This window comes from Mustelus asterias, chromosome 3 (genome assembly GCF_964213995.1).
Source record: "Mustelus asterias chromosome 3, sMusAst1.hap1.1, whole genome shotgun sequence".
Taxonomy (NCBI): Eukaryota; Metazoa; Chordata; class Chondrichthyes; order Carcharhiniformes; family Triakidae; genus Mustelus; species Mustelus asterias.
In genome coordinates, this window is record NC_135803.1 from 123181606 (window position 1) to 123201851 (window position 20246).

The 20246-nt window shown below is 42.4% G+C and overlaps 1 protein-coding gene across 2 annotated transcripts in view; it reads left to right on the plus strand.

The window, feature by feature from the left end:
- The first annotated feature begins 2746 nt into the window (after positions 1 to 2746).
- Positions 2747 to 20246, plus strand: part of cadpsa (Ca2+-dependent activator protein for secretion a) — a 511252-nt gene continuing 493752 nt past the window's right edge. For both annotated transcript variants that reach the window (XM_078209519.1, XM_078209518.1), the window contains exon 1: positions 2747 to 3408. In XM_078209519.1, coding sequence (XP_078065645.1) covers positions 3073 to 3408 — 336 coding nt within the window. In that variant the 5' untranslated portion in view covers positions 2747 to 3072. The remainder of the gene's footprint in view (positions 3409 to 20246) is intronic.

Below are 20246 nucleotides of genomic sequence, written 5' to 3' on the forward strand. Positions count from 1 at the left end.
CTACACTCACTTATCAGCTCTGTGTCCACTGACCTACAACGACTCCTGGTCAAGCAACATCTTGATTTTAAAATTCTCATTCAACTGTTTTCACATCCTTGACCCTTTTCATCTTTGTAATTTCCTCTGGCCCCAGTACCTTCCAAGATATCTACGCTCCTCTCATTTTAATTGCCCGATTTTAATTGCCCCGCCATTGGTGGCTATGCCTTCAGTTCCCTCATCCCTAAGCGCTTGACTTTATCTCTCTCTACACCTCTCTGCCTCTTTACCTTTATTTCCTTGGTTACGACACTCCCAAGAACCTACTGCCTTTGCCAAGCTCGTGGCCTTCTATCCCAATATCTCCTTATCTGGCTCAGTGTAAAATTCTGCTTCATAACATCCCTGCCTTGGACGTTCTATAACCTTCGAGCTGCTGAATGAATACAAGTTATTGTGCTTCTTACTCGGTGTTACTGACTGCATCTTCTGGATTTTGATATTCTGTTGGGCTGTTGCTGGGTTTTTTTCTTCATTCGTGGGACATGGGCGTCACTGGCTGGCCAGCATTTATTGCTCCATCCCTAGTTTCCCATGAGAAGCTGGTGGTGAGCTGCCTTCTTGAATCGCTGCAGTCTCTGTTCTGTGGGTTGATCCACAATGCCTTTAGGGAGGGAATTCCAGGATTTTGACCCAGCAACTGCAAAGGAACAGCAATATATTTCCAACACTATAGATAAGACACTATAGTTAAGAAAGCCCGCCAACACCTCTACTTTCTCAGAAGACTAAGGAAATTTGGCATGTCAGCTATGACTCTCACCAACTTTTACAGATGCACCATAGAAAGCATTCTTTGTGGTTGTGTCACAGCTTGGTATGGCTCCTGCTCTGCCCAAGATCGCAAGGAACTACAAAAGGTCGTGAATGTAGCCCAATCCATCACGCAAACCAGCCTCCCATCCATTGACTCTGTCTACACTTCTCGCTGCCTTGGCAAAGCCGCCAGCATAATTAAGGATCCCACGCACCCCGGACATTCTCTCTTCCACCTTCTTCCGTGGGGAAAAAGATACAAAAGTCTGAGGTCATGTACCAACCGACTCAAGAACAGCATCTTCCCTACTGCCATCAGACTTTTGAATGGACCGACCTTGCATTAAGTTGGTCTTTGTCTACACCCTAGCTATGAATGTAACACTACATTCTGCACTCTCTCGTTCCCATCTCTCTGAATGGTATGCTTTGTCTGTATAGTGCGCAAGAAACAATACTTTTCACTGTATGTTATTATATGTGACAATAATAAATCAAATCAAATCAAAGTCAGGATGGTGAGTGGCTTGGAGGAGAACTTGCAGGTGGGGGTGTTCCCATTTATCTGCTGCCCTTATCCTTCTAGATGGAAGTGGTCGTGGGTTTGGAAGGTGCTGCCTAAGGATCTTCGGTGAATTGCTGCAGTGCATCTTGTCGATAGTACACACTGCTGCTACTGAGCGTTGGTGGTGAAGGGATTGAATGTTTGTAGATGTGGTGCCAATCAAGCGGGCTGCTTTGTCCTGGATGGTGTCAAGCTTCTTGAGTGCCAGATAGCTTCTGTAGCTGGTGACCAAATGAAAGGTGCAAGGCACACCATGAGCTGGCTAAATCTTTGTGGCTGGCAGCTTTCTTCGAGGGGAGCAGTGAGCCTCGTCACTCCACTGTTGACTGCAAATCCAAGGGCCATAATTTCCTGATGGTAATACTGCCTCATTTCAAGATACCTGAACGTTTCAAAGTGGGCACTTCCACCGTGGGCCAGGCGGAAAATCGGGCAAGGGCCAACACCAAAAGTGATCTGCCATAACTCCCTCGCTCTCCCCTCCTGCCAGAATACAACCTGAAAAGTATGCAGGAAATCAAGTCTGAGGTGTGCAAAGCTGTGAACACTATATTGAAACACACGTTAGGACGGCTGCTTCATATCATAACACGCTATGGAAATTGATTTCACATTTTATGAATGGGTTGGAAAATGCTCTGCCACCGCCTGTCGGATTGTTCCTCTGCAGCAGGGGGAGTAGAGAGTAGAACTCCGTTGAGAGCTGCTTTCAGAGTGAGCAAGTGATCCATCCACTCTACTGTTGGGTTAGTTTATGTGAAACCGTTAACAATTGTGTCTCGAAGCACGGAGAGGACGCAGGGGATTTAAATAATATGAAAAAGCGTTTCGTGAAGAGACAGCCCGTGATTTGAATGAAGAATCCAATTGAAAATTTACCTGCGGTGCACACTGACAGGGCCAATCCTATATGAAGTCTAACAAATGCTGTGCATGTGTGTTATATACTGTCATATTGTGTGTCAGATGGAAAGTGGAATGCTCCAAACTTCTTGGACATGAGAATTTTGTTTCTAATGACTGAACACACAATCTAGTTTCACCTGCTGCTTGCCAGATTATAAATAAAAATGCATTATCTTAATTTTCAGGAAATTATCTATTTTTTAAAAATTGTATCGCGTTTATAAATACACCGTTTAAATAAATTGGGGATTGAACTTCAGTTGCACAAATAAATGACTATTTCCGATTAAACTACTCTTTCAGTTTAATACTTTTGACAGTAGATATACCAATGAAATCTCCCTCCTACAATGCGTGTGAAATATTGCTACATATTGCCCAGTCGAATCAGATTCCGAGTGAATTATCTCGGCAGCTAATAGGTGCTCTGTTCTGTGAGCGTCCTGATCATTTTCTTTCCGCTGTTAGCTGCGCTGCAGACCTAGAGCAGGAAGTGCTGGCCATCGATCACATTTTATTGACAGAATCCGGCAAGCAGAAAGGGATTGTGGATGGATGAAGCCTCGATCCTGAGCTGTGCACGTCCCTCTTAATACCTTGTGTCGGTGAGAGCAGAGTTAAATCACAGAAACGTAAGCAATCGGCTTCCTGCCCCTTGCTGACAATCCGTGCAAAGCACAGGAGAAGCTCGCTTCCTCTCTCTCTCTCTCCCTGTACCTCGCACAGGGTACCTCTGCGGCTCCTGTGTTTTGAGAGTGTCAAGAGAGTGGGGAGAGGAGTGAGTGTGCAGGCAGCGGACCACAATGTTGGACCCGTCGTCTAGCGAGGAGGAATCGGAGGAGATAGTCGAGGAAGAGAGCAAGGAGGTGCAGGCTCCGGCCCCGGGCAGCCGGCTGTCCCCGAGCAGGACGAGCGAGAGCAGCGGGGGTCTGCAGCCCAGCAGCCGGAGCAGCAGTATCCGACCGTCCAGCCCCAGCCCGTCGGTGGTGAGCGAGAAGGAGAAAGAGGAGCTAGAGAGGCTGCAGAAGGAAGAGGAGGAGAGGAAGAGAAAGCTCCAGTTGTACGTTTTCGTGATGAGATGCATCGCCTACCCCTTCAATGCCAAGCAGCCCACAGACATGGCGAGGAGGCAGCAAAAGGTAAGGATTATTTTTGGGGGGGAGGGAAATCCCTGCCTCCAAAAGCATTTCTACATACACCAGGGCACCACATCCTCTGGCAACAGCTTTAACCTCGTCTCGTGTTAATCAGCTGATGGGCCAAAATATATATGATAAAAATCCCTGCAGCTTTTTGACAGCGATCTGCCTTCTGAGATGTTGGAAACGGATCGATCTGGGTGCTTATTTTTGCTCCTCACTGCGGTACCAGTCCTCATCCAGTTACAGGGCGCCCGGAGGAGCCAGTCTGCAGACCAGCACTTTATTGCACTCGCGTCCTTTAAATAGAACCAATAATTAGCACTTCAAGGTGACTTCTTAATCAGGGCGAGGAAGGCTGAGACAACTTTGCGGCTTGCTCTTGGCTTTCAGTGGGCCCGCTTTCAGGATTTGCAATCAAGCCAAAAACTCTTGGCCCAGACCATCTCCCCCCCCCCCCCCCCCCAAATTAAAACTTGATTTCCAAACGCATCGTTCTGAAAAAGGGTTTGTGTGAATTTCTCTTTGTTCTCTGGAGCTGCGCACATTCTAGCGTTGCCCCACAGCACACACTGAGCTATCTACTGTTACAGTGCCATTCAATAAAGCCCAGATCGATTTTCGACGTGGTTTACCTGCCCGTTTTTTTTTAGGGACTCTTATCCTAATAGACAAATAATCCTACCTGCATTCGGGATATGGAACATGGGGCGTCATCATTCTCATGTATCGATCAGTGTCACCGCCAAGTGGCGCTCACAATGGTTATTACTTCACAGCGTCGGTGCTGACACATTTCAACATTAACACAATAGCTTGTATCCAATCTCAAACATTACTTTCAGTTCCAATCTATAGATTAAAGATTAATGAATTTAGCATATTCCTGCCCTGGCCTGTCACCCACACGTAATTTCACCCTACCCTGGTAGGACTACCCTTTTTTTTTAGTCCTGCAGACAGTATGTACTGTCCTTGCAGGCACAGTTGTCATCTGAAACTGTCTGAATATTTTGGGAAACATTTTGCTTGATTCTTTGCAATTTGGGTTCGACCCTTGCCTCAGAAAGCGAATAATTGGAAAAGCTTTTCTCCTGGCTGGATGAATTTCAGCATTCCACACTTTGGGTATGAATATTAATTGTAAACAGTTATTTTCAATGTTATTGGGGTATGCCACATTTTTTGTAGCATGTGGTGAATTATTTTGCAAGAAAATAACTTGCATGTAAAACTTCACTAGCCTGAAGGCTTGAACAATAAATTGATCATTTAAAGTCACTGTCAATCCCAAACTCTGAGGAAATAATGTGCCAATTTACTGCTGTTTGGGTTAAAAAAATAGTATTGATACAGTTGATATTTATCTAAATATTTCTTTAAATAAGATTGCTGTGAATCTGCATGACAAAATAGTTAAAGACTTGTTAACACATCAAACAATGGAACACCACTTAAAGGTCAAGGAGATCTTGGTCTGCTTTGGTAGAGAATTCCATCAATTTAAACATTCAAATAATTAGACTGAAACCAAGATCATGAATAGTTTTTGCAGACAATCATGATTGCCATTGTAGTAATAATAAGTGATACTTAAAGAATTCTGCAGTTCAATATCTTTAATGGAGGGAGCCAGATTTTTAGTAGGAATCATGGTTAATCAATAATTTAATCTGTGAATTACCTGGCCTTTCCATTTGTAGCAAGGACATGATGATCATTGTGTCCTGCATAATTTGAAATGAAAGACAAATCTTTGGCATAACAGAAGCATTTCATTTGCTGCCAGATTAAATACATGTTTGTATTCTAGCAGTTATGTCTAAAATATAACCACGACTTATTCAACTTCACAAATTGCAGTGTGTCACTGAAGAGTTATAGCTTTGCTAGGAAGAACAGAAAAATCAGTCATAAGCATATATTAGGTTATGCACATATAATAGCACCCAAATTCCTTTCAATAAAGGAAAATCCATGGCTATCGGATAAGATGACGGTGCATGCTACAGAGTTTCTGTCTGTCAAACACCTTCATCTCGGCTTGTATTCTGGTGTTCACAAATATATTTTCTTGTTCTTTCTCATTTCCAGCAGTCATGTTTGTCCACTGTTGCTCAACTCCCCCAGTGCCCATTGTAGCTAAATGACAACTTCTTCCCATTTTTCAGTCAAATAAATAAAATGACTTCTTCCTTATCTATCCTCAAAGGTTCTTTCTGATTTGAAATCAGTGGCAGAAGCTTGAGTTTAATTTAGGAGGGGGAAGTATTAGAAATACCCAATAATAGCAGCTGGTAGCATTGCAGTGATAAAACATTGCTGCTGGGAGTGCCACCTTTTGCCGGGGGAGAAGTTGGAGAGAGAAAATGACTTTGCATAACGCACACCACCGTCCCCCCCCACCCCCTCACTCATTTACCCACTTCTCACTCCACATTGCATCAAAAAGCTTTTAACTTATTCTACAAATACATTTTTAAAATTTATTATTTGATTTGGTAATGAGTGGTGAGAGTTCTGTTCTTTCAAGGTTGTTAACAACTAAACACATTTGTAGCATAAGTATGAGCCAGTTTGAGTTGAATGATGCAGAAATTCAATTTTAATTCTGCAGGACCCCCAGAATTACTAAGAGCACAGAAACATAGTTTATACCCTTAGTGGTTGAAACTGTTGGGGCAGTCAGCATGTTTGGTATCAATCTCTAGTTTCATTTGCTTCCTGGATGTCGAATTTATTTTAATAAATTGCTGGTTACTTATTGATAGACTATAATGATGGCATCACAGATGTCTTAATCGAAATTATGACCAAGTGCATCTGACAATTATCATCGATAATAATGGGTGATTCGGGTCCAAAGTGATATAGCATAGCTTGGATCCTTGCATTGGGCAGAAGTAAATGGCTATAACATGTGGAAAATATATTCTCTAGGTACTCATTTTTAAAGTTCATTTTTGTGGGATGTGGGTATCACTAGCGAGGCTAGCTGCCCCTCCCTGATTGCCCTTGAGAAGATGGAATTGAGTTGCCTTCTTGAACTACTACGGTCCATGTGGTGTAGGCACACCCATGGTGCTGTGAGAGAGGGAGTTCCAAGATTTTTACCCAACAAAAGTGAAGGAACGGCGATATATTTTCAAGTCAGGATGTTGCGTGACTTGGAGGGAATGTACAGGCGGTAGTGTTCTTATGTGTCTGCTGCCCTTGTCCTTCAAGATGGTAGCTGTCGTGGGTTTGGAAGGTGATACCTAAGGAGCCTTGGTGAGTTGCTGCAGTCCATTTTGAAGATGGTACACACTGTTGCCACTGTTTGTCGGCGCTGGAGGGAGTGAATGTTGGTGGAAGAGGTGCCACTCAAGCAGGCTGCTTTGTCCTGGATGGTGCTAATACTGGCCGATATTTGAAGGCAGATCAATGAAATGACTCACTCTTATTCCATTTTTCTGGTTTTAAAGTGTTATTACTGGGCCAGCTGGAGCGTAATCTGGTATCAGCAAGTTAAAAATAAGATTCTCTTTGGCAGGGTTGATAAGGGTATGGTAGCATGTGGTTATGTTGCTGGATTAGCAATCTGGAGCTGGATCTGTAGACAAGACTTCAAATCTCTCCATACAGCCTAAGAATTTGCGTTCAGTTATTTTAAATAGCTAGTGACCAAATGAGAGGTGTCATCCACACCCCTATGAGATTGCTAGATATTTGTAGAGAGCTTATTTTGAGGTTAGCAGAGCGAGCTACCATCAGCGATTTTCCCACTAAGCAGCACGTGTGTGTTTGAACAACCTGGAAAGTACCACGTAGAACATGTTCCTTTGTTAAATACCACGTGCAAATAAAATTAAAGGACCACGCAATGAAAAAATTGACTGGTTGCTCACAAGAACATTTTAGAGGAAACATTGAGTACCAGTAATGAAACTACTAGATTGTCATTTAAAAAAAAAAATTATGATGTCCTTTCAGAAAGAAAATCTGCTATCCATACCCAATCTGGTCTACACACGAGTCCAGACTCTCAACAGTTTTATTAGATCTTTTATATGCCCTCTGAAATAGCTAGCAAGCCACTTAGTTATATAGGGATGTGCAATAGATGCAGGCCTTGCCAATGCCGTATACACATCCCTGATTGAATTTAAAAGAAGTCCTCTCCAGTCCTCTACAACAGTAGAAACCACTTGCACTTATATAACATCTTCAACAAACTGAAAGAAATGTCCCAAGGTGCGTCACAGGCATAAAAACAAAGTGTGAGACATGCGTATCAATGATGGGTTAGAGTTTAGGGGAAATGTAAATAAGGGTAATATCAGAGGAGCATATATTTTTGAAGTGGTGAATTGGAGGGATGGGAAAAGCTGGGCAGGAACTTAAACATTGGACAAAGAATTTAAAATTTTAGATACCAATGGATTGGCAGCCATTGCAGTTTTGTTAGGGACTTGATGTGGGATAAAATACAATCCACAGAATTTTGGATGAGCTGAAGTTTACAGAAGGTGGAGGATGGACGGCTGGCCATAAGAGTATTGGAATAGTCGCAAAGAAATAGCTGAGGGTTTCTACAGCATATGAACTGATGTGAGTGTGGAGTGTAACGAAAAGGGTTGGACGCTCAGCTGAATAGGACGCTGAGGTTACAATCTGGTTCAACCAGAGACTGTGGCCAGAAGGAAGGTGAAATTGCAGTTGATGTCGAGAGTTCAGACTGCTGCCGGAATTTGCTTTCAATTATTTTAGTCCCTTTGAGCAATCCAAACTCTTCTGAGAATGCAAAGGGAAAAAAAAGGTAGCCGATACGATCTTTAGCTTTTCTGAGAGCCACATTTACCTGTGAAATATTTCCTCCATTAAAAGGCATGGCAATAAAGACCATCAAATGTCGCAATCCAGAATGATGGACAACAAAACTATATGAACGTTAAACTGTTATCACATACTTTTGATGAATTGTAGTTTTCTGTGTTCACTATTTCTAGCAGAAAGTATACTTTTGCTTACAAAATTGCCTACTTTTCCCCTAAAAATAGTAATTTGAAGCAAATATAACTATTTTAAAACTGCAAAAACATTAAATAGTGAGTACTGTACTTACCTTCCGATATGCTAGGACTAATTACTTTTGTAACTGCCATAATTGTCATATGTTTACAAAATGTCATTAAGTGAAATGGGCATATTTGTACAATTTAGGATGTGGATTATTAGCTATATAATCTTTTAACCTGATAAAATTTATCTCAATACTTTCGAGGTAGCATTATATTTGCTTACAGAACAAGGGTGACTGCATTTTAACAGTAATCAATTGGTTCTAAAATTCTTAGGACTTCATGAGAAAGTGAAAAGCTGTATATAGTGCTCACACTGTCCTTTGTTTGTCAACTTGCATCATATAATCATGTGATTAAATTCTATAGATATAACAACAACAACTTGCATTTTATAGTACCTTTTAACGTAATAAAATTTCCAAAGGTGCTTCACAGTAGCATTGTAAAATATGACACTAAATCACGTAACACAGGAACACAAGAAATGGAAGGAGGTGTAGACCACCAGGTCCTTCAAGCCTGTCCCAGTATTCAGTATGATCATGGCTGATCTATGCCAGCTTCAAATCCTTTTCAGTGCCATTTCCCCATAGCCCTCTACTCCTTGATTTATCGAATATTTATCCGCCTCCACTACCCTTTGGGGCAGTGAATTCCAGTGATTTACCATCCTCTGCGAGAAGAAATTCTTATGCACCTTTGTTTTAAATGACTGACCCTTTATCTTGTAGCTATGTCTCCTTGTTCGAGACTTTCCCACTGGTGAAAACATCTCTTCATCCACCTTGTCAAGCACCCACACGATCTTCTATGCTTGAATAAGGTCAACCCTCACTGTTTAAACTACAAGGGATACAGCCCCAGACTATTTAGTCTCTCTTAATAGGACAACCCCTCATCCCAGTAATTAGCCTGGTGAACCTCCTGTGGATTGCTCCAATGTTACTATATCCTTTTTTAGGTAAGGGGACCATAAGACGTGCAGGTTAGGTTGATTAGCCATGCTAAATTGACTCTAGTGTCAGGGGATTAACAGGGTAAATGTTTAGGATTGTGGAAATACGGCCTGGTTGGGATTGTAGTTGGTACAAACACGATGGGCCGAATGGCCTCCTTATACACTGTAGAGATTCTAAGATAACTATATGCAATATTCCAGGTGAAGCCTCAGTCACACTCTATACAATTGCAACAAAACCTCCCTATTTTTAAACTCCAAACTCTTTGCGATAAAGGCCAAAATGCTGTTTGCCTTCTCAACTACCTGTTGGACCTGCTTGCTATCTTTTTGTGATTCATGCACTTAGAACACTTGGTTTCCTCTGTACTTCACTCACTTGCAGTCTCTCTCCATTTAATAACCTGCCTTTTGATTCCTCCAACCAATGTGCATGACCTCACACTTCCCCACATTAAACTCCTTTTGCCAGGTTTTCACCCAGTCACCCAATTTATCTATATCCCATTGTAGAATCACAATATCCTCATCACAACTTGACCCTCCATCCATCTTCGTATCATTGGCAAATTTGGAAACCTTACATTCTTTTCCTTCCTCTAGGTCATTAGTGTAAATAGCGAACAATTGTGGGCCAAGAACGGATCCCTGCAGTATTCTACTAGTTACACCTTTCCCTCTGAAAGGACCTATTTATTCCAACACTACAGGGTTTATAACACCAACATAAGGTGTTATGATTCCTGAGGTGACCAATACCGTTTAAAAAGGTATTTGAATTTCCAGTGATTGACTTGAACGATTACATGAAAAGATTTCAAGTTTTAAGACTTTTACTGTAATAGACTGAAAGCAACATTTTCTAAACAGTATTCCAGTAAGCAATTTATATGCTAAGCTAAAAAAAATGCCCTATTTAATTTTTAAAATGACCAAAACTTGCTTTCCATGGTTACATATGAACCTTCCCTTAAGTGGAAATTTCATTCTTCCAAGAACCAGCCCAAAGCTATAATCAACTCCTGACGGCTTGTTTCCTTTTCCCATTTCTAGCCGATGAATTCCACAATGAGGGCTAACATATTAAATGCAAAATACAGCGAAATTCATAAAGTGGGTGGACAAAAATGTATTAAAAGACAGACTACATTGAACTTTAGAAAAGCCACAGGAAGTTTTACCAACATTACTGTTGGTGGCACAGTGGTTAGCACTGCTACCTTACAGCGCCAGAGAGCCAGGTTCAATTCCTGGCTTGGGTCATTGTGAGTGTGGAGTCTGCAGGTTCTATCCATGTCTACATGAGTTTTCTCCCATAGTCTGAAAGACATGCTGGTTAGGTGCATTGGCCATGCTAAATGCTCCCTCAGTGTAACCAAACAGGTGCTGGAGTGTGGCGACCAGGGAATTTTCACAGCAACTTCATTGCAGTGTTAATGTAAGCCTACTTATGACAATAATAAATAAACTTTAAACTATGGTTATTGTAAGCACAGCGCTCCCACAAAAGCTCTGAAAAAGAGCAAGAAAAATCCATGCTTCTGGCAAATTGTTTACGATTTACGTAGATGATTTGGAGTTGAGGACTAAGTGTAGTGTGTCAAAATTCGCAGATGACACTAAGATGGGTGGAAGAGCAAAGTGTGCAGAGGGCATTGAAAGTCTGCAGAGGGATATAGATAATTTAAGTGAGTGGGCATGGGTCTGGCAGATGGAGTACAATGTTGGTAAATGTGAGGTCATCCATTTTGGTAGGAATAACAGCAAAATGGACTATTATTTAAATGGTAAAAAATTGCAGCATGCTGCTCTGCAGAGGGACCTGGGTGTCCTTGTGCAGGAATCTCAAGGAGTTGGTTTGCAGGTGCAGCAGGTAACTAAGAGGGCAAATGGAATTTTGTCCTTCATTGCTAGAAGGGTGGAGTTTAAACACAGCGAGATTATGTTGCAGCTGTATAAGGTGCTGGTGAGGCCACACCTGGAGTACTGTGTACAGTTTTGATCTCCTTACTTGAGAAAGGATATACTGGCACTGGAGGGGGTGCAGAGGAGATTCACTAGGTTGATTCCGGAGTTGAGAGGGTTGGCTTATGAGGAGAGACTGAGTAGAGTTGAGTGTCTTTCATTATTGCAATGGAGAGGGATAGGGCCATACGGCAGGGCAAGGTTTATAATTGGGGGAGGGGTAATTATGATGCGATTAGGCAAGAATTAGGGAACATAAGATGGGAGCAGAAACTGTCAGGGAAAGGCACAAATGAAAAGTGGAGCTTGTTCAAGGAACAAATACTGCGTGTCCTTGATAGGTATGTCCCTGTCAGGCAGGGAGGAAATGGCCGAGTAAGGGAACCATGGTTCACAAAAGAGGTTGAATGTCTTGTCCAGAGGAAAAAGGAAGTGTATGTAAGGATGAGAAAACAAGGTTCAGTTGGGTCGCTTGAGGGTTACAAGGTAGCAAGGAATGAGCTAAAAAAAAAAGGGCTTAGGAGAGCTAGGAGGGGGCATGAGAAGTCCTTGGCGGGTCAGATCAAGGAAAACCCCAAGGCTTTTTACTCTTATGTGAGGAATAAAAGAATGACCAGGGTGAGGTTGGGGCCGGTCAAGGATAGTAGTGGGAACTTGTGCATGGAGTCAGAAGACATAGGAAAGGTAATGAATGAATACTTTTCTTCAGTGTTCACCAAGGAGAGGGGCCATGTTTTTGAGGGTGAGAGTGGGATACAGGCTGATAGGCTGGAGGAGGTGGATGTTCTAAGGGAAGATTTATTAGCAATTTTGAAAAACCTGAGGGTCGATAAGGCCCCTCGGCCAGATGGGATATATCCTAGGATCCTTTGGAAGGCAAGGGATGTGATTGCCGATGTGATGGCTTTGATCTTTGGGTTCTCACTGTCCACGGGGATAGTGCCAAAGGACTGGAGAGTGGCGAATGTTGTTCCTCTGTTCAAGAAAGGAAATAGGAATGACCCTGGTAATTATAGGCCAGTTAGTCTTACTTCGGTGGTCGGTAAGTTAATGGAAAAGGTCCTGAGGGATAGGATTTATGACCATTTGGAAAGATGCAGCTTAATCCTGGGATAGTCAACACGGATTTGTGAAGGGTAAGTCAATCAAATTTGATTGAATTCTTTGAGGAGGTAACTAAGTGTGTAGATGAAGGTAGAGCAGTTGATGTCGTATACATGGATTTTAGTAAGGCGTTTGATAAGGTTCCCCATGGTCGGCTCATGAAGAAAGTAAGGAGGTGTAGGATAGAGGGAAATTTGGCCGATTGGATAAGTAACTGGCTATCTCATAGAAGACAGAGGGTGGTGGTGGATGGAAAATTTTCAGACTGGAGACCAGTTACCAGCGGTGTACCACAGGGATCGGTGCTGGGTCCTCTGCTATTTGTGATTTTTATCAATGACTTGGAGGAGGGGGCTGAAGGGTGGGTCAGTAAATTTTCTGATGACACCAAGATTGGTGGAGTAGTGGATGAGGTGGAGGGCTGTTGTAGGCTGCAAAGAGACATTGATAGGATGCAGAGCTGGGCCGAAAAATGGCAGATGGAGTTTAACCCTGATAAGTGCGAGGTGATTCATTTTGGTAGGATAAATTTGAATGCGGATTACAGGGTCAACAGCAGGGTTCTGAGGAATGTGGAGGAACAGAGAGATCTTGGGGTGCATATCCACAGATTTCTGAAGGTTGCCACTCAAGTGGATAGAGACGTGAAGAAGGCCTATAGTGTGTTGGCGTTTATGAACAGGGGGTTTGAGTTTAAGAGCCGTGGGGTTATGCTGCAACTGTACAGGACCTTGGTGAGACCACATTTGGAGTATTGTGTGCTGTTCTGGTCACCTCACTAGAAAAAGGATGTGGAAGCATTGGAGAGAGTGCAGAGGAGATTTACCAGGATGCTACCTGGTTTGGAGGGTAGGTCTTGTGAGGAAAGGTTAAGGGAGCTAGGGCTTTTCTCTTTAGAGCGGAGGAGGATGAGACGTGAGGAGTTTTTAACCAACTTTTTAACCAACAAAGTTTCTTTGTTGGTTAAAAAGAAAAAGGAGGCTTATGTTCGGATGAGACGTGAGCACTCGGGTAGTGCACTAGAAAGCTTTAGATTGGCTAAGAGGGAGTTGAAGAGCGAGCTTAGAAGGGCTAAAAGGGGACATGAGAAGACTTTGGCGGATAGGGTTAAAGAGAATCCTAAGGCGTTCTATAGGTATGTCAAGAACAGAAGGTTGGTTAGGGCAAGTTTAGGGCCAGTTATAGATGGCAGAGGGAAGTTATGTGTGGAACCGGAGGAGATTGGTGAAGCATTGAACCAATATTTCTCTTCGGTGTTCACGCAAGGGGACATGAATATAGCTGAGGAGGACACTGGGTTGCAAGGGAGTAGAATAGACAGTATTACAGTTGATAAGGAGGATGTGCAGGATATTCTGGAGGGTCTGAAAATAGATAAATCCCCTGGTCCGGATGGGATTTATCCAAGGATTCTCTGGGAGGCAAGAGAAGTGATTGCAGAGCCTCTGGCTCTGATCTTCAGGTCGTCGTTGGCCTCTGGTATAGTACCAGAAGATTGGAGGTTAGCGAATGTTGTCCCATTGTTTAAGAAGGGGAACAGAGACTTCCCCGGGAATTATAGACCGGTGAGTCTCACTTCTGTTGTCGGCAAGATGTTGGAAAAAATTATAAGGGATAGGATTTATAGTTATTTGGAGAGTAATGAATTGATAGGTGATAGTCAACATGGTTTTGTGGCAGGTAGGTCGTGCCTTACTAACCTTATTGAGTTTTTTGAGAAAGTGACCAAGGAGGTGGATGGGGGCAAGGCAGTGGACGTGGTATATATGGATTTTAGTAAGGCGTTTGATAAGGTTCACCATGGTAGGCTTCTGCAGAAAATGCAGATGTATGGGATTGGGGGTGATCTAGGAAATTGGATCAGGAATTGGCTAGCGGATAGGAAACAGAGGGTGGTGGTTGATAGTAAATATTCATCATGGAGTGCGGTTACAAGTGGTGTACCTCAGGGATCTGTTTTGGGGCCACTGCTGTTTGTAATATTTATTAATGATCTGGATGAGGGTATAGTTGGGTGGATTAGCAAATTTGCTGATGACACCAAAGTCGGTGGTGTGGTAGACAGTGAGGAAGGGTGTCGTAGTTTGCAGGAAGACTTAGACAGGTTGCAAAGTTGGGCCGAGAGGTGGCGGATGGAGTTTAATGCGGAGAAGTGTGAGGTAATTCACTTTGGTAGGAATAACAGATGTGTTGAGTATAGGGCTAACGGGAGGACTTTGAATAGTGTGGAGGAGCAGAGGGATCTAGGTGTATGTGTGCATAGATCCCTGAAAGTTGGGAATCAAGTAGATAAGGTTGTTAAGAAGGCATATGGTGTCTTGGCGTTTATTGGTAGGGGGATTGAATTTAGGAGTCGTAGCGTTATGTTGCAACTGTACACAACTCTGGTGCGGCCGCACTTGGAGTACTGTGTGCAGTTCTGGTCCCCACATTACAGGAAGGATGTGGAGGCTTTGGAGAGGGTGCAGAGGAGGTTTACCAGGATGTTGCCTGGTATGGAGGGGAGATCCTATGAGGAGAGGCTGAGGGATTTGGGATTGTTTTCGCTGGAAAGGCGGCGGCTAAGAGGGGATCTTATTGAAACATATAAGATGATTAGAGGTTTAGATAGGGTGGATAGTGATAGCCTTTTTCCTCTGATGGAGAAATCCAGCACGAGGGGGCATGGCTTTAAATTGAGGGGGGGTAGTTATAGAACCGATGTCAGGGGTAGGTTCTTTACCCAGAGGGTGGTGAGGGATTGGAATGCCCTGCCAGCATCAGTAGTAAATGCGCCTAGTTTGGGGGCGTTTAAGAGATCCGTAGATAGGTTCATGGACGAAAAGAAATTGGTTTAGGTTGGAGGGTCACAGTTTTTTTTTAACTGGTCGGTGCAACATCGTGGGCCGAAGGGCCTGTTCTGCGCTGTAATGTTCTATGTTCTATGTTCTATGTTCTATGAGAGGCGACTTAATAGAGGTTTATAAGATGATGAGGGGGATAGATAGAGTGGACGTTCAGAGACTCTTTCCTCGGGTGGATGTAGCTGTTAATAGGGGGCATAACTATAAGTTTCATGGTGGGAGATATAGGTTGGGGTGTGGAATGGACTGCCTGCTGTGATAGTGGAGTCGGACACTTTAGGAACTTTCAAGCGGTTATTGGATCGGCACATGGAGCACACCAGAATGATAGGGAGTGGGATAGCTTGATCTTGGTTTTGGGCAAAGCTCGGCACAACATCGAGGGCCGAAGGGGCTGTACTGTTCTATGTTCTATTTCTACGAGACTGGGGCTATACTCATTGGATTTCAGAAGAATGAGGGGAGATCTTATAGAAACATATAAGATTGTGAAGGGAATAGATAAGATAGAAGCTGGGAAGTTGTTTCCACTGGTGGGTGAAACTAGAACTGGGGGCATAGCCTCAAAATAAGGAGAAGCAGATTTAGGACTGAGTTGAGGAGGAACTTCTTCACACAAAGGGTTGTGAATCTGTGGAATTCCCTGCCCAGTGAAGCAGTTGAGGCTACCTCATTGAATGTTTTTAAGGCAAGGATAGATAAATCTTTGAACAGTAAAGGAATTAAAGGTTATGGTGAGTGGGCGGGTAAGTGGAGCTGAGTCCACAAAAAGATCAGCCATGATCTTATTGAATGGTGGAGCAGGCTCAAGGGGCCAGATGGCCTACTCCTGCTCCTAGTTCTTATGTTCTTTAAACTACAATTTGCACACTCTTGTTTTCGATCCTTAAGACTGTTGTTACTTTACATCTGCCAATAGCCTAACTCCCCACCGTTCACAGTTTCTTCCCGTCATGGACAGCAATCAAAAATATCAGCTCTACATTTTGTCAACATAGTTTACGTAAAACTGTTATTAGAAAACCTAAACAGAAAATGCTGGAAAAACTCAGCAGGTCTGACAGCTCGAAACATTGGTTCTATTCTCTCTCCACAGATGCTGTCAGACCCGCAGAGATTTTGAAAATATTTTCTGTTTTTGTTTCAGATTCCTGCATCTGCAATATTGTGCTTTTATATTAGAAAACCAACTGGGACAATACCCTTTTCCCAATTCGTCTATTTGTTGTGATTTAAAGATGGAGTTAAAATTAAATTGATTCTTTTTGAAGATTCACTGTCGTTTTTATTGAAAAGCACAGATGAAGGGCTAAGGCCAATAGTAGGGTTATACCAAAGTTAAAAAGTGTGAAATGGAAGAGTTTCTGAAATTATTGAAAATAATTCCTGAGGCAAGCAGAATGAGGCTTTTTATTAAACATTCTTCTTTTTTAATTTTTACTTGTTCCCTCGTGCTTAACAATGTTATTATTTTGGTATTGTTTCATAGAATCCCTACAATGCCAAAGGAGGCCACTTGGCCCATCCAGCCACCACAGACATCAATCCCACCAGGCCCTATCCCCTTAACTCCACATATTTACCCTGCCCCTAATACTAAGGGGCAATTTAGCATGGCTAATCCACCTAACCTGCACATCTTTGGATTGTGGGAGGAAACCGGAGCACCCGGAGGAAACCCACGCAGACATGGGGAGAACGTGCAAACTCCACACAGTCACCCAAGTCGGGAATCGAACCTGGGTCCCTGACGCTGTGAGGCAGCAGTGCTAACCACTGTGCTGCCATGCTGCCCATTCATTCTTAGCATATCAGGAATAAAAGCAGGATTAGAGATAACCATGTATATAGTCAGCTTGCTTTATTGACGTGTAAATTTTTATGATTCTGATTGAGACTAGTAACTTTAAACCAAACTTAAATTCCAGTTATTTACTGAAAGAATGAAATCACAAGAACCCACTGTTTAAAACTAAATAATTTTTAATATACAAGAGTCAAACAAAGCAAACACTTAATACTATCTTGGGTAACCACCTATACTCTAAAAACCCCAAATCACCGTCAGTGAAACATGAATTAACAGACAAATTGTGGTCAGTTATAAATTACACATTAAATGGCAGATACAACTGAGACAGATCTTCAGAATTGGCTTGGCAGTCATGAATGTCAGTCACAAAGTCCTTAAAACTCTTGACTTTCTCACCAAGAATCTTAATCTCCTTTTGTAGGATTTAGCCTAATCCCCAGCTGACAACATCACACAACCAATCCAAGTTCTACGGTCTTCACCAAAAATGGTACACCTTTGGCAGATGCTCAACTCGGCGAAAGATTGGTGTGTCTACATCTGCAAGTAACAGAAACAGCTGCAGCTACTGTTATTTGCCTATTCAGTTTCTGTACCTAGTCTCTGGCTTCTTCAGCCTGTCTGTACTGCATCACTGGTGGTCTCAGCTTTGATGGCTCTATGCCCTTTATATGGTTTCAACCAGTCTTCGGCTGGAATGTTATAGTCATTCACACCAGTGGGATCTTCCCATCTTGCTGCAGTGAACGGAGATTTGGCTGGGCACCCAATTCTTCAATCTTGCTGCAGCGGGAGCGTGGCATGAATGGCCAGTAAGGTCGCACCCTTAATCTCCCAGGAATTTTGGTTTCCAATCTCAGTTTCAGTTTTAGTTTCCTTAGGAATTGGAAGGCTTTGTTTCTTTTCTCAGTTACACTTTTTGGTTTCAACTTCCAGTTTGAAGATTTTTAAAATATCATTTGAATGTGCCTGGTAGTACTATCTATCTGTTCAGTTTAACAGTGACTCATTGTGGCTAGGTACCACATCAAGAATGGTTTGGGTGATGTCTAAACATCTGTCATCAAGTAGTATTTAATTAATCTTGCATATTGAATAGGTGTGTCACTGATAAATGAATTGTAAACAAGCTATGGGGAGCATGATATTTCTGGTAACTTGACTATTATTGTGTGTAGAAATGTTAACGAAGAGTCAGGAAACAACTGACATCAAAATAAATGTATTGAATTTGTGTAATTACCAAAACTCATGATTTACCTGTCCCCAATCCCCCAATTTGACTATAAAAGAAGTGGCAATTAACTTGTCTCCATAGTTAGTTCAGATGGAGTTGCTTTTGAAGGTCTCTTCCTTATAGGTTCTGCCATATGTCTATACTGTAGTTTCCAATATTCTTCTAAAATATTCAAAGTGGTACACTTCCTCATGCAAGGCAAAGATCCCATGATGCACATATTTGGTGCAGTGTTGAGAGAGGGTTGGATTTTGCTTAGGGTAGCGAAGCAACTTTGAAGAAAGGTATTCACAAACAAAGTCTCCTTTTTATATATGCACACGGCACCTTTAATTTTTTCACGTGGCCATGCGCACTTGATACCTTAGAAGCTGATTCATGCATGGCCTATGTGAGAGCCTTCGATTTGCTGCACAGTTTATGGGAAACATTGCACGCAAAGATCTAGCAAACTATGTGGCGGAGACTTACACTTTCCTGACAGCAGTTAAAACAGTCAAGTCAAGGGGATCTCCAGTGATGATAGGAAGCAGAGTAAGTAGCCAGTAACATTGAGGTATTCTCACGGGCAGCAAATTAGGAAGTTAAATATGCTGCATCCCTTCACCTTTGATAAATGGATGAAATTTTCCATCATGGAAAGAATTGACATTCCGTAAACATAAAATTGGATTTTCAGGTGCAGGAGTATTTAACAGTAATTAGGAAATTAGCTGCCACTAAAACTCTGTGTAATAAGTCCTCGGAGGCAGAAGACCCTTCACCAAAATTCCTTTATTTACAAGTCTGACAACAGCCTCCAGAGTGCTTTTAGCTAGCAGTCTACACTAGGAGTCCCAGAGGAACTGACACTTCTGGTTAAATACAAAGCAAGAGGCTCCCTGATTGGCCCATCAATTTGGCCCTTAATCAGGGAGTTCATATTCTAACAGGCCCACCTCAATTGCCTGATTAAAGTCATTACACTCTGTTACACCTCATTCAGCAATTGTAACATTTTTACAGTGAGACCAGGTGGAATGTTATGGCGCATCCTGCCAGTGGGATTTTCTGGTCCTGGACTTCCGAACAGCTTGCTGCATTTTTCAGACCCCCCCCCCACCCTGCATTGGGACTATAAAACCCTGCCTACCAAACGTATAACGTTGAAATATTTCATCAATTTGCTTTGGAGGCACCTCAGTACATATCCCCAGAAGGAGGGTAGAAACACTGGCAGCAACTTCTTGATTCTCACATTACTCTGTACGTGTGGACTCCCATCAATCTCGGTGGAATAGCGATGGTGAATGCTGACAGTTTCACCACCATGAAATCCAGGCCATAGAATTTACAACACAGAAACGAGTCATGGAAACATAACGTTTGACAGTTTGAGGTTTTAATTTCTTACATTAAATATTGCATTATTTACAGGGTATTACATTATTGTGCCTCCCAAGCTCCTTCTAATATATATTGTTTTCATCGATTTTTGAAAAACAAGAATTAAAACATGCTTTTAGCTTTGGCTATAATAAACTGCTGTTATTCTGCAGTGTGCTTTGAGTACTGATACAGGGATCATGTTTATTTCGTATTTATTTGTGCAATGTGGGAGTTGCTGGCAAGGCCAATATTTATTGCCCAGCCCTAATTGCCCTTGAGAAGGTGGTGGTGAGCCCCCTCTAGAATACAACTGAGTGGCTTGCAGACCACGTAGCTCAAGAGTTAACCACACTGCTATGGCTCTGGAGTCACAAGTAGGCCAGATATATTTCTATAAATATCTGCTAGTTTTTTGTTATTTGTAATATATATAAATGATCTGGAGGAAAATGTAGGTGGCCTGATTAGTAAGTTTGCAGACGACACA